The sequence below is a fragment of the Chinchilla lanigera genome, unplaced genomic scaffold, assembly GCF_000276665.1.
Source record: "Chinchilla lanigera isolate Chin_1 unplaced genomic scaffold, ChiLan1.0 scaffold00141, whole genome shotgun sequence".
NCBI lineage: Eukaryota > Metazoa > Chordata > Mammalia > Rodentia > Chinchillidae > Chinchilla > Chinchilla lanigera.
In genome coordinates, this window is record NW_004955542.1 from 873,324 (window position 1) to 886,284 (window position 12,961).

Below are 12,961 nucleotides of genomic sequence, written 5' to 3' on the forward strand. Positions count from 1 at the left end.
ACCCAGGTGCCATCATATGCTTATGACTGGGAGGGGTCTAGTGGGCTCCAACTCTGCCCCGGTCCCTCGGGTGGCACCAGCTCCATCAGCACAGCACAGCCCGTGACCGGTCAGCACGATGCCTGCAGGGACGACCCAGGACAGGCAGAGGCAAGCGCACTCGGAGGAGCGGAGCTCGGTGAGTGGGCACAGGTGCCCACATGGCTGACAAAGCAGCACAGCCTGGCCTGGCCCTGCTACTGCCATCACTGCCCCAGGACACGGAAGCCCAGCCTCCCTCACAGCTGCGGCAGAAGGGCGGTGAGAACCGCAGGCCACAAGGGAAGGACTGTGGGCACAGCTGCTCAGGGTGTGACCAGGACAGCATGGCTGGCGATGGCTCTCAGCTCTGAGGGATATGGCAGAAGAGGAGCTGGAAGGGGATTCACATCACCCTCCCACCTGGCCCTGCCCCGGCTGCCCACAAGGCCCCTCTGCTCTCAGGACCGTGTTCAGCTGTGTGCTGGGCCACAGGGACCAGGGGAGACTCACAGGGGGCTGACCCAGGCCCGCAGGCCTGGACACTTCAGTCTCCACGCCCGGCCCTCACCCCCTTACCCCAATCCCAGCAGTCTTCTGCACCCCTGCGCGGTCTGACAGGTCCCATGGGGCCTCCTGTCCTGCAGCCCAGCTGGCCGTACCATCTAAGCGCCCACTGTCCCCTCCCGCACCTGCTGGGGAGTGGATTCTGCATCAGGGGTCATGAACAGGCCCCACCCATAAATTGCTCATGATTATTTATTTATAAAGTCACATCCTGGAAATATTTCAAGTAATAAATAGTTTAAAATAACATCTGCCACAACCTGTTCCTGCCTGGTTACGGCCTCTGCCTGCAGGCAACAAAGGCCGCGGTGCCAACTCCGGAGCCGTCAGCGCCAGGCCCGGGGTCTGCACCCAGCTGGTCTTGGGCGGCAGGCAGCGTTGCCGCTTGCAGTCCTCTTCCCCGCTGCAGCACCCACTGGACCCCAGGGCCACACCTCTCTAGGACAGGGCTCTCGCTTGGCCCTGGCACCCAGCACTCTGCAGGGCTGAGGCACCAGGCTCAGAACCAGCCATGGCACCTAGGAGGGATGCTCTGGCTGCGGGGACTGGCACACAGGGCGGCGTCAGGTCTTCATCACGGCCATAGTGGAGACCTATGGGAGGAGAGGGGGGCCCGGCTCACGGCTGCACATGCTTTTCACGGCTACAGATGCCACCCGGAACGACAGCCCTTCCCCTCGGCCCTGCAGGTTCTACCATGCGGCTGCCATGGGGGAGAGCAGAGCACACGTGTGCAGGGCACAGGCCACAAGGTCAAGGCTGTGAAGAGGCAGGGGAGCGGGCGGCCCGCACACGCACCTCCTGGAGGAAGTGGCCCAGCACCTCCTGGCTGTGGATGGAGCGCCTGTGGAAAGCAGAGTGCTGGTCACCCCAGCCTGGCCTGCGCAGAGGCTCCCTGTGCCCTTGGCCACCCCCACCAGGCCCCTCCAGGGCTGCGGCCTGCGAGAACCCCAAGCACACGGCCCACTGCTGGTCTCTGCCAGGTCAGCTGAGCGCCCAGATTCCGGCAAGAGCCACAGGGGAAGGGAGGGGCGCTGAGGCAAGGAGGTCCGCCCCCCATGGCTGCCCCAGGTCCAGGCTGCACCTGTCCACTCTGGTGGCGATGATCACCGTGAAGGTGCCCTCGGCATCAGGCAGGTAGGTGGAGGGCACAACCCTGTAGGTGCCGGCGGCCAGCAGGCAGAGCCGGCTCACCTCCTCGGCGTAGCAATGTGGCACGCAGCTCAGCAGTGGCTCTTGGAGCAGCAGGGACCTCACATCCTGGCTCTCGCCACCCTCTGGGACCTGGGGGACAAGGGATCAGCCTGGGGGGCTACGTGGGGTGGGTGACACGGCCCCTTTTCCCTTCAGGCAGCAGGCTGGGGCAGTCTGGCTGCCTGGCACAGTTGGCCCCGTGGTCCTGATGCCCAGCCTACCCGCCTCAGGAGGAATCCCAGACCCTGACACCATTTGCAGTTCCTCGACAAGGTCAAACTGCCTCTGCCAGAAAGCGATCCTGGTGCCAAGCTCTGCTCAAGAGTGCCACTTCCCTGACCAGGTGGCCTGGCCGAGATCCCCAGTCTCCTCCCAGCTCTGGGGCGCACAGGCCCCGCTCCCACAGGGCACAGAACCATCTCCATCAGTAAGTCCCTCCAGCTCCTTCCAGGTCCCCGGCCCAGGACGCTGCTGTCATGTGACCAGTGCTTGTGACCTCTGGCCTCTTTAACGCATCCCCCGCCCCCACCCACTGTGGAACCTGCCTGGAAGACGTGGAAGCCAATGGGGTGCAGCTGGCTGTCGCCAAGCCGGCAGTGCTGCTGCAGGGTGATGCGGACACAGCGGGGACCGGCACCCTCGGGGACTAGGAAAGGGAGGCAGGGGTTGCAGGGGTAGGAGGCGAAGTTCCTGCTGCCCCCTGCAGTCTGGCCGGCTTTCCAACAGCCCCGAAGCTGCACGGTCTCCACCTCTCCCGTGGGCAGGGCTGTCCTGTGGTTGGTGCTCTGGGCCGCCGGCCTCTCGGCACTGCTATAGGGACAAGCACAGGAGGGTGCTGGCACAAACGCATCCTGCCTTGGACCAAGGTCCCCACTCTGCCTCCCCGCCGGCTCTTCACCTGAGGGACACTTTCCCAGTGGAGAAGACCCGCAGCAGGAACTGCGCGGACACGTCCTTCAGGAAGGTGCTGGGGACGGCGAGGTAGTGGCCTGGAGAGAGCTCACAGCGCAGGTGCACCTCTCGGTCATAGGCGTGGCACACAGTGCCGGCCACCGGGGGTGCAGACAGGACCCTTGGCAGGCTAACCCGCCGCTTCTCTACCTGCCAAGGTGGGCAGAGGCTCAGAGCCCCCAACTCCCTCCCCTCGGGCCTTGCCTCCCATGGCCCTGGCACCAGGTCTGAGACAGCTGAGCTCAGGGCCAAGGTGGCCGGGCACTGCCCAGTAAAGCACTTTCCAGCATATACTGCAGGAAGGACAGACGCGAAAGGGACCAGGGACAGAGTTGTGCGTTACCACACCTGGTCAAGGTAGAGTCACTCCAGCCGCTGAGCAGAGAGCCACTCTGCACCTGGCCACTCGGCCCTGCTCCTCTCACCACACCCCCTCCCTCCACGAATGGCTGTGAGCTGCGTGTGTAAGCTTCAGAGTGATGTCACAAGGTCAGGGTCCCAGTCCCGTGTTGTGGGGGATGGGCCGGGGGAGATGGGTGACCTCTGAAGTCACGCAGGCTCCTCTCCCAGGGTGCCTCCACCTGTATCGTCTAGGGAGGAGCCACACAGTGGGGCCTGTGGCCAACCCTTCTGCTGGCCCCGGCCTCAGGCTGCCAGCAGCATTCTGGGCACTAGGCTCGAGGGCAAGGCCTTGGACCAGGGTGGGCTCTGTGGGGCACCAGAAGTGAGTGCCAATGCCAACCAAGGAGAGAGACGAGATGGCATCGGTGTGGGTGAGTTACCTTCCAGAGGTGCAGGCCCACGGCCTGGTAGTCCTTGCTTGGGGAGCTGGCCAGGGCATGGCTGTGGCCTCCCAGTGGCCGGGCCCGGCCCACCAGGTGCCCCTGGGGCCTCTGCAGGACAGCCACGCACACCTCGCTGGGTTCCAACAGCCGCAGCCAGAACTTGGGGTTGGAGGGAAAGCAGCTGTTGTTCCGGCAGCCTCCTGCAGACTGCCCCTCGACCCAGGCGCCGGGCAGTGCCCGTGCGTGGCACAGCGTTTTCTCTAAAGGAAGGGCACAGGTGAGCTTGGGGCAGCCACTTCTGGGAGTCCACTGCTTCCCTCCTGCAGTAGGCTGCGCCCAGGGTCACACTGCGGGCCACGGCCTGAGCAGCTTCTGGGCCTTGCAGGCAGAGTCCACGCCTGTCACATACCTGTGTAGAGGCTCTGCAGGTGGCCGGCCTCCGTGACTGGGTAGCTGATGGTGACCTCATCGAACTCCCTGAGGAACTCCTCCTCCTCCACCCAGAACTCCCCATCCTGGAGCTGGGACAGGAGCCTGGCCTTGTCAGTGGGCTCCAGCTGGCTCCACCCTTCACCCCTGCGAGGAACCTCATTTTGCTCAAAGCCTCTCCCAAGAGCTGGGAGCATCTGACAGCTACACAGAGGAAACTCACTGTCCACCGCCCCCTGTGCTGGCGGCCCCTGCACAAGGGGCCCGTCCCAACCTCTCTGCTTCCCCAGAGGAGCTCCACACCCCGAAGCTGTCTTCCCAGAGCTGCCATACCACAGCTCTGGACGACATCTGTCCTGTCACCTGGATGGAGCTGAGGAGCTGGGGTTCGACAGGGGCTGAGAGGTCCAAGAGCCTCGGCACTCTTGGGCCTCACAGGGAGCCTGGTTCCAACAGCACCCTCAGGTCCACACCCACCCCAAAGCCCACTGGGACACACACCATTCTGTAGGCCCCCTTGGGTGGTCACAGTCCCAGCCCTCGGGGACCCAAGGCCCAGATGGGAGCAGTGCTGAGATAACCGAGTGCTGCCTGGCACCCAAAAGTGACTGCAGCACAGAGAGATGGGCATGGAGGCCCGGTCACCCACAGGGTCTCGATGACCCCTCCTCCCATGCCCAGCCCTCCGGGCACTCACCCCTCTCTCCAGAGTCCCTGCCAGCACTGCCGGCCCCAGGGGTTCAGAATGCGCAGCAGGAGGATGCCCCGGCCTGCCCGACTTTGGAGCTCCTGCAGGTCAGAGACGATGAAGGCGTGGAACTCCCCCAGCACCGTGGCACCTGTGCAAGGACAGCAGCATGAGGCAGACTGAGAGGACAGCAGGTTTCTGTCTCTGTGCCCAGGACATGCCCAGCCCACTCTGCAGGGCTCAAGAGGCCGTGGGTCCCCAGAGCAGGGCAGCTCTGTTCCTGTGCAGGCTGGTCAGCTCGTGTCCTGGGTCAGTCTGCCGCACCATGCTTTAGGGCCAAGGACCAGGCCCTGGCTCCTGCCCCTGGGGCCTGGCGGTCACTTCCTTTTCCGGCCTCAGGCGCCCCATGCCAGTACAAGGTCCGGGCCAGGCCAATGCTGTTACTGATGCACTTGCAACTGCCAAGAACTGAGAGACCTTCCAAGCACAGCAGGGTGGAACAGGGGAGGAGGGCCTACAAGACCACGCTGCCTAGCTAGAGACCTCAGGCCAGGTGGACACTCGCCAGTAGGTGCCAGAGGAGTGCCAGTCTGCTAAGGAGTTGGTCCAGAGCGGGGCAGGAGCCTGAGAGTGACTTCGATGCTTTATGTAGAAGCTACACATGATGCCCATCCCTGAATCCTCAGCCCTGGCTACTTCAGCCAGGGGTGGCGGGGTGGGAAGGGCCAGGAATCAGCCATGCCACACTCTAGGAGTGGTCCTAGACCGGCAATTTGGGGAGCTGGTGCTCAATGGCAAGTTCCTGCACTCAAGGAGGAATGCAGGGGGCCCTGCATGCCAAAAGGCATGACCAGGGGTCAATGGGGAGCACACACCCTGTGGATCTCCCCTCCTGTCTCAGAATCTGCCTACAACGCCCCAGACCCAGGCTTTGCCAGCACTTGACACACACTGGCCAGGGCAGTACAAGAGCTAACGTGTTCCGGTTTATTTGATGTTCATGTTTTTAACCAAAATATTACAAAAACAATCCTAACTACCTATAAAAAACAATAAAAATGCTCATTGCAGTGCTATTTATAATTATCAGAAGACTTTAAATACCCAGTATTACAAGAATTAAGGAAGCTCAGGTGAGTCAAATAACAAAATAAGACATTAACAAGGTTTACGTAACAGCATAGGACACACGTCATACAAACAATAGAAAACATATCTGCTCTTATGAAAAAGCTAAGAAAATGCACTAAATAGTCGAAGTGGTTGTATTTGGGTGATTTGTTTCCTTCCTTTTTTGGTAAACACGCTTTTCTTAATGAATGTTAATGAACGACACTACAATGAAAAAACGGCTTGGATCCTGCCAAGTACCAGCTCGGCCAGGATGGTGAACACCACAGTCTAGACGTGGTGCCTGCCAACTGCACGCCAGGCCGCCTTTGTGTGACAATGACCACAGTGTACACCCTGCCTCCCTTTAGGAAAGGACCGCAGGGTCCGCGCCCTCAGGTGAGGGGACGGTAAGGGGAGGTCACAACCCCAGCACACACCCGAGGGTGGGTGGCTGTCACAAGCGAGTGGCAAGTAGCATCTGAAGCAGGGTGGAGGGCCTGGCCACGCCTTACCTGCTCTGGGGCTGAGCAGTGAGCAGCTGATCAGACACCGGTCTTTCAGGTGTAGCATCTGCCGACACGTCCTGGGCTCCCGACTGCCCGCAGGCCTGTCCTGCTGCCTTCCAGCCAGATCCCTCAGGTTCCACCTTTCTGCCAGGCCGCCGGTCAGGTCCACCAGGGCATCGGCCACTTGCCCTGCCCACAAGTGTTCGTACGACCCATGGACCCTAGGGGGCCACAAGCATAGCCACACTGAGCTTTGCCCACTCAGGCTCAGCTTCCGGGCCCTCAAGTCCCCTCCTTGTCCCCTACTGTGTTCTTCACCAATCTAGACTTGGCCTCCCCTGCAAACGCCACCACCTTCCGTGTCCCTGCTGTCCTCTGCCCACATTCAGCGGCCTGCCTGTCTCCAGTGTGGCCACGCACAGGGCACAAGGGGTGCAGAGCTCTGCATGCACAGCCCTCACCCTCAAGTCCACGCTCACATGCCCGCCTACGGCTCCAGAGCCTCCAGGACAGCCCAGGGCGGCTGAGGAGGGGAGCGCCTCACAAAGCACTGCGCCAAGCCAAGCCAAGCCAGCGCCACACACCAGCTGGCTCACTTCTCCCCAGCTGGGCACAGGCTGCCAGCCCCAAAGGCTAGGGACCCAGACACCCAAGTGTCTTCTGGCAGTCACAGGAAGAGAGAGGACACGCGTGTCCCCGCTGGTGGAGGGGAGGGTGAGGGGCAGAAGGCACGTCTGGACACTCAGGACTGGCTGCCTGACCACAAGGATGAGCAGGTGGTGCAGCAGGGAGGGCTGGGTCGGGGCAGCCCTAGGCAAGAGGAGCGTCACCTCCACGCCACACACGTACTTGGCATAGACCTTTTCCAGTAAGGGAAGCCAGAACACATCCTCTCTCTGGCACCGGGAGAAGCACAGTCTCCCTGCAAGACAAGGCAGACGGTCATCTATGGTCACCTCCTCCCAGTGTCCAAACTGCCAGATCCGACAGATGAAGAGGCCACGGTACGTCTGGTCAGACCAACTCGGTTGTCCTGGAGGGAAGACCTACCATGCACAGGGAGAGGCAGAGAGAGAGCGTGAGATGGTGTCATCTGCGGCCTCAGTGTCCTAACTACAGTCTGACCACGATGGATGGACATCCCGGGCTGTGCAGTGCGAAGGGCTCTCAGCGTCTGTGCACAGCAAATGCAATTACTGGGTCCAAAGTTCATAGACTTAAATATTTTAAGATCACGCTTTGATTCCCAAAGCTTTTTTTCTGACTCAAAACCAAAACCATGGTGACTCTGGCAGCCACGAGTGGCCCAATCCTCCACAGAGCTGGCTGCAAAGAGCAGATCCCACAGCCCAGCAGCCCTGTCTACTGCCCACCGCAGCCAGCTGCTGGGCCAGTGTCCACCTGGACTCCTTCGGGGTTTCACTCTGACCCAGCAGGGGGTGGCTTGGGGTGGTGCTGGCTCCGCCACCCAAGAGTTGGGAACGTGACACCCACGAGGTCCGCACTCTCATTTGCAGAGGGTCACAGCTGGCAAGGCTGTGAGGAGGTAGCGACCAAGACACGCTCAGCACAGGGCCTGGGACACGGAGGAACCCTGCAGGGGGCTGCCCTGCAACAGGCCACACCAACAGCGACTGCTGGGGAAGGAGCAGGCACAGAGAAGCCTCTTGAGGTGTCCGCCTGCACCAGCACTTTCAACTACCTTCTGCTTACTTACAAAAAATTTGCAAATGAAACAAAAAAACCCCCGTAACTAGCTAAGGAAACATGCGAAGCCAGCAACAGGGACACCATGGCCAGCCTGCCTGCTTACCCCAAATGCATGGCTCTGCCCATGTGGAGAAGCCAGGGCTCAGAAGACAGAAAAACAGGTCAGAGAGCCTCTCACAAGCCCCTCAGGCAGCACAGGGACACAAGGGGTCTCAGCTGCTGTCCCGGGTCCTCTGGCTACCCACTGAGCAGGCTGCACAGCTACACGCCACAGGACAGGCTCTGCTTCCGGAAGCACTTCCTGTGCTCCACATGCAGGAGGAAGGCCGCTGCACTCCAGAGCCCTGGGTGAGGGGCACTCCTTACCCGCTCTAGGAGGTGCCGACTCTTCTGCAGGGCGGCGCAGGCGCACAGGAACCAGCAGTCACCCAGCAGCCCTTGCTTCACCTGTCCTTCCCATGGGTTATCTGGAAAGAGCCGGGGCGCAGTACAAATTTCCTGAAATAAAGAAAATCGTTCAGTGTCAGACCAGGCCCCATGGCTAGCCGGCAAGGTAAGACACAGGACCCAGTCACAGGCTGGGCGGGGCTCTCTGGCCCCTGAGCTTCCCGGCCCCAGGGAGGAGGGAAGAAGCACGCCTCCGAGGTACTGCCTAGGTTCAGATCCCCGCCTGCTATCAGGATGCTGTCTCTGTCCACCTCCCTTAGCGGCAGAGCCCCAACTCTGGATGAAGCCTAAGGAGTCCTCTTGAAACGGCCTCACAATGTAAGTACAGGACGACAAAACCTCAAATGGCTCCTGGGGACACAGCTGGAAATCTTACTGTCTCTACAAGGGTTAGTTCCCCCTGTCCCCAGACTCTTAGCCTCCCCTTTTCTCCCCTCACAATGTCTGTGCTCCCCTGGCCGTCAACCCCAACTCCTGCTGCGCACGAACCCCTTGACCAGACCCTTCCCCAGCCCCAGAGCTGGGCTCCTCCCTTCACTCCCTGGGGCAGATCCCAGCATAAAGACAGGAGAGTGACTCTCCCACCCCCTGAAGATGTCACCCAGGGCACCACGTCCCCTTCTAAGCAGCCCTTTACCAGCAATCTTCTCGGAGGAGCTGCCGCCCCCATTTCTTCCCTCCCTTCACTCTCCACACAGGCCCTCAAGCTTCCGAGTCCATCAGGCCCCACAAGTCTATCAATGTCCCTTCCATGCATTAAAACCCAACAGAAGCCAGGTACAGGAGCACACCCTTGTAATCCCAGGAAGGCTGAGGCAGGAGGATTCCGTGTTCAACCTCGGCCCCGGCAACTCAGTGAGAACTATGTCAAAACAAAACACTTTTAAAAGGGCTGGGACTGTGGCCTAGTGGTAGAGGACTTGCTTGGGATGCATGCGTACGGCCCGGGCTCCGTATCACCCTCACACTCAAACACTCCAGTGGGCATCTCAGTTTCCACGATCTGCATGTTCCTTCTGTCCTCTCCTCCCACTAGCAGCGGCTCTCAAGCCTACCTGTCAGGGAGTCCGCTTGCCCCACAATACCTTAGGGCTCCTCTAGGATCAGTCCCAGCCCCTCCTCTCCCCATATGCCAGGCTCCAATGCCCAGAGAGAGGCCTCTAGCCCAGATCTTCCTGCCTGTCTGATAGCTCCACCTGAACATAGGGTCGGGGGCAAACTCGATTCCAAAGCATGGGTACCACCTGGGACCATGTACACCTGGCACTAGGCAAGGGATGGAGAAGTCACTCTTGATTCCACCTTTATCATCATTTCTTCAATCAGCACTAAGGCCCATCAACCCCTCAGGAGTGTTCTCTGACCTGACTCCTCTAAAGCCCAGCCCAGCAGCAGTTATGCTGACCCGGGCCATCACCCTTCCCCGGGCCAGGGCGAGGGCCACCTGCACACCTGCCCCGAAAACCTGTCTCTCACCCGAGAGCACGTGTGAGCTGCTTTCTCTCCCACTGTCCTCTCTGTCTTGTTTCCTGGTGTTGTTACTGTGAGTAGGTGACGCACTCACAGGTCACAATATTAAAGGACAGTCACTAAATAATAAAAAGCTCTAAATATTTAATGCCACCGCTATCATCCTCTACTCAGGTCCCTAACAAGTGAGCTTCTTAAAACACAGTTCCACTAGAATCTGCTTTCTACCAAAAAAATCCACTACTGGCCTCCTACTGCACCTAAAACTTATTATTATTTTGTTTTTTTCTGGTACCGGGAATTGAACTCACGACCTTGCACTTGCCAGGCAGGTGCTGTGCTGCTGAGCTAAATCCCAGCCCCCTAAAACTCATCTTTAAGTAAATAAAACTGAAATTCCAATGGCTTGGTCTACAGGGCTTTCCAAGCTCTATCGCATGCCTCCTTCCAGGCCCTACAGTGTTGTTCAAGGAGTCCAGGCTGCTTGGCAAGGCCCCCCCAGTTGCCAGAGCCAAGCACTTCCGGCTGTTTTAAGGGCGGGTGGCCATCCAGAACTGCATACAACACACCCAGGGTAAGGTGATTCCCTGGGTAGTCTCATTCAGCAAATAAACCACTTCCAAAAATATCAAGAAAGCCTGAGGGAAGGGCATCTCTCTGCCATTTAAGTGTTTACAATAAAGGCAGGCACACAAGGTCCGGTACTGGACTTTTACCACTGCTTTGCTCTGTGGGCTTGGCCCTGCTTTCCAGAAAAGCGTGGGGTAGGGGACCTCACTGGCAGTGCGGTTGACACACAAGAAACAGAACAGTGCACCAGAACCACTTGCAACCAGGAGAGGAATGCAGACTGGAAGTCAGGTGCAGACCCTGGTCACAGAGGCGCAGTTAAGTGGGGCCGGTTTGTATCTATTAAGGTATCTCACTCTCTCAGCGCCTCCAGCCTCCAGATCAAACAAGTCTTCAATTCAGTACATCTGAAACAAATTATCCACTTCATCTGGAAACTTTCTACCTATTTTGCAACATGCAGTTCAGCCTACTCAGTTCCCCAGGGATGCATAAGGACAGTCAGCCACTCCACTTTTCAGCATGTTCTGGTTAACCATCATGATCCCAACTTCTGCGCTGTGACATCTCTTGTGCATACCAAAACGTTGAGTCCTCTGGGGTCACACGTAAGGCAAAATCAAAGACCATGGGAAGCGCTAGTCCTGATATTCCGGACTTATTCGCGCCCCAACTGATGTGGCAGGATCAATTCCCGAATGATGTCTTCAATTACTCCCCTCCACTACGTAACAGAACAAGTTCCTGTTAATTAACATTCTTATCTTGGTCTTAGAATATTTTACTACAAATAACCCCGGACAAATTCTTCAAGTGCACGCATCTGAGCGACGAGCTGTCTCCTGAAATGGAGCACCCCCCGACCTGCAGCCTTAGGACTGGCAGCTCGACCGGAGCCACGCGAGGGGGCGGAGTGCCGGGCACCTGGAAGCCCAGCCGAGGTTTTGGCTGCAGGCCCCGAGATCCAAGTGCCCGCCTGCCCACCCGGCCCGGCGAGGAGACCCGCGCCCGCCCCACCTGGGGGCGCCTCCACGTGATGTCCTCCCGAAACTGGGCCAGCGGCGTGGACAAATTGAAAAAGAGCGAGGACTCTGAGGCGGGGAAGGCGGCGTCCCGGAACAGCTCCCGCGCCGGCTGCTGGACCCGGCCCGCCCGCATCCTCGACGCCCTGGTCTCCCATCTGCAGCCGTGGACTCTCGGTCGCAGCCGGGGAGGGAGAGCGAGGCCGCGAGCGCCGCCGTCTCCGCACCAAGCCTAGAAGACCTGCAAGTGCCGTGCACCCTCCCACTCCGTCGCCTGGACGACAGCCAACCAGGCCTGTCGCGCCCGTCACGCGACGCAGCGGCCCAATAGCACGTCGGCCTGAGAGACCGCCTTCCGGGCCTGGGGGCGGGACTCCCCGGCTCGGCTCTCGCGAGGCTGCGGCCTCGTTCCCCCACCCCAGCGGTACTGTATTTCTTCTTGTGAGGTCGGCAGGGCCCCCTAGTGTTCTGGCGGAGACTCGGTCCTGGAGGGCTGGGGGACGTTTTGTTCTCGGAACAGTTCAGATCGAGCCACCTGAAGTCCAGCTTTTGCTGCTGTAGAGACCTGAAAAGGCGCGCGGACTGCGGGCGCGCCAGGGACTACATATCCCAGTATGCAGCGCCGCTCCCAGAATGCACCTCTCCTCCCAGAATGCCTCTTTTCCAGCGTTAGGACGCTACGCTCTCTGCCATTTGGGGAGGAACTAAGGGAAGACTCGCTCGGGGAGATGTGCTGGAGAGCTTCTAAGGGCTGACCCGTGCCCGACGCTGTGTGGTGTGTGTCGGAGTCCTGGGGAGGGGGCCTGCCTCGGAGGAGGCGTCTGAGGGAACGGGGACGCTGAGTTGGGCAGTACCCGCCGAGGTATTTCTCCCCAGGCGATTTTGGGTCGGCCGCTCTGGAGAGTTCAGCCGGAGCTGGCGTCTGGTCGCCGCAAAAGCAGATGTCTGGTCTTGGTGGCAGTACAGTGACCCCTGGACTTGGCGTACAGCCCCCGGCCGCTCATGGCCGCAGGTCGGTGACGACGATAACACGAGGACCAGCTCGAGGAGTCCCGCTTGCTGCGGGAGCCAGTCCTTGCCCATTCTCAGGAGGCCGGCCAGCCTGCCGCTTGTTTCCTGCTTGCCCTTCCAGGCCTGCTTCGTTGAAGCGGATTGGAAAGGGGCCCACCTGTCTCGTGACAGCTGCTTGCCATCCGTTAAGGCTGCTCAGATTTTTCTCGTCAGGCCACTTTTCCTTGGCCGTGGGATATGAAGAGGGCTGAGAATGAAGCCATTTTTTCTACAGTTAGGTAGGAAAGGCCTTCGGGAAGAGAAACAGCTTGGTCCAGGAGCGCTTACCCTTAACCTTGTGCCTGCTTGGGAGTCCCAGGTTCTGGGACAGCTGCATCCTTTCCCCGTGAGCTGCCGGCCAGCGTCTGCATTAGTAACATTTGGTCCAGGACTAGACCTCAGTCCCCCAGTTTGGGCCGCAGGATACTCCTTGCTGAAGTT

The 12,961-nt window shown here is 59.7% G+C and overlaps 1 protein-coding gene across 2 annotated transcripts; it reads right to left on the reverse strand.

Annotated features, from left to right (window-relative positions):
- Positions 1 to 759: 759 nt before the first annotated feature.
- Capn10 (calpain 10) lies at positions 760 to 11,762 on the reverse strand. Of its 2 annotated transcripts, XM_013508102.1 has the most exons (13): positions 11,466 to 11,762; positions 8,328 to 8,459; positions 7,302 to 7,425; positions 7,101 to 7,173; positions 6,258 to 6,472; positions 4,642 to 4,783; positions 3,925 to 4,091; positions 3,513 to 3,775; positions 2,678 to 2,880; positions 2,325 to 2,589; positions 1,670 to 1,869; positions 1,384 to 1,429; positions 760 to 1,178 (listed from the first exon to the last, which is right to left on the reverse strand). In XM_013508102.1, exons 1-13 carry the CDS (start codon positions 11,604 to 11,606, stop codon positions 1,149 to 1,151), a joined length of 2,001 nt encoding a protein of 666 aa, XP_013363556.1. In that variant the 5' UTR covers positions 11,607 to 11,762; the 3' UTR covers positions 760 to 1,148. The 2 variants fall into 2 exon arrangements, with proteins under 2 accessions (XP_013363556.1, XP_005411212.1); XM_005411155.2 differs by lacking the exon at positions 7,302 to 7,425 and having other exon boundaries at positions 2,325 to 2,586; positions 7,101 to 7,297; positions 11,466 to 11,761.
- Between the last annotated feature and the right edge of the window lie 1,199 nt (positions 11,763 to 12,961).

Coding starts and splice junctions, on each gene's coding strand:
- Capn10 (XM_013508102.1), bottom strand. CDS start 11,606: ATGCGGGCGGGCCGGGTCCAGCAGCCGGCGCGGGAGCTGTTCCGGGAC. Junction 2,590..2,677: donor ACTGGGAAAGTGTCCCTCAG/GTGAAGAGCCGG, acceptor TTGTCCCTATAG/CAGTGCCGAGAGGCCGGCGG. Junction 1,430..1,669: donor ATCGCCACCAGAGTGGACAG/GTGCAGCCTGGA, acceptor TGCTTTCCACAG/GCGCTCCATCCACAGCCAGG.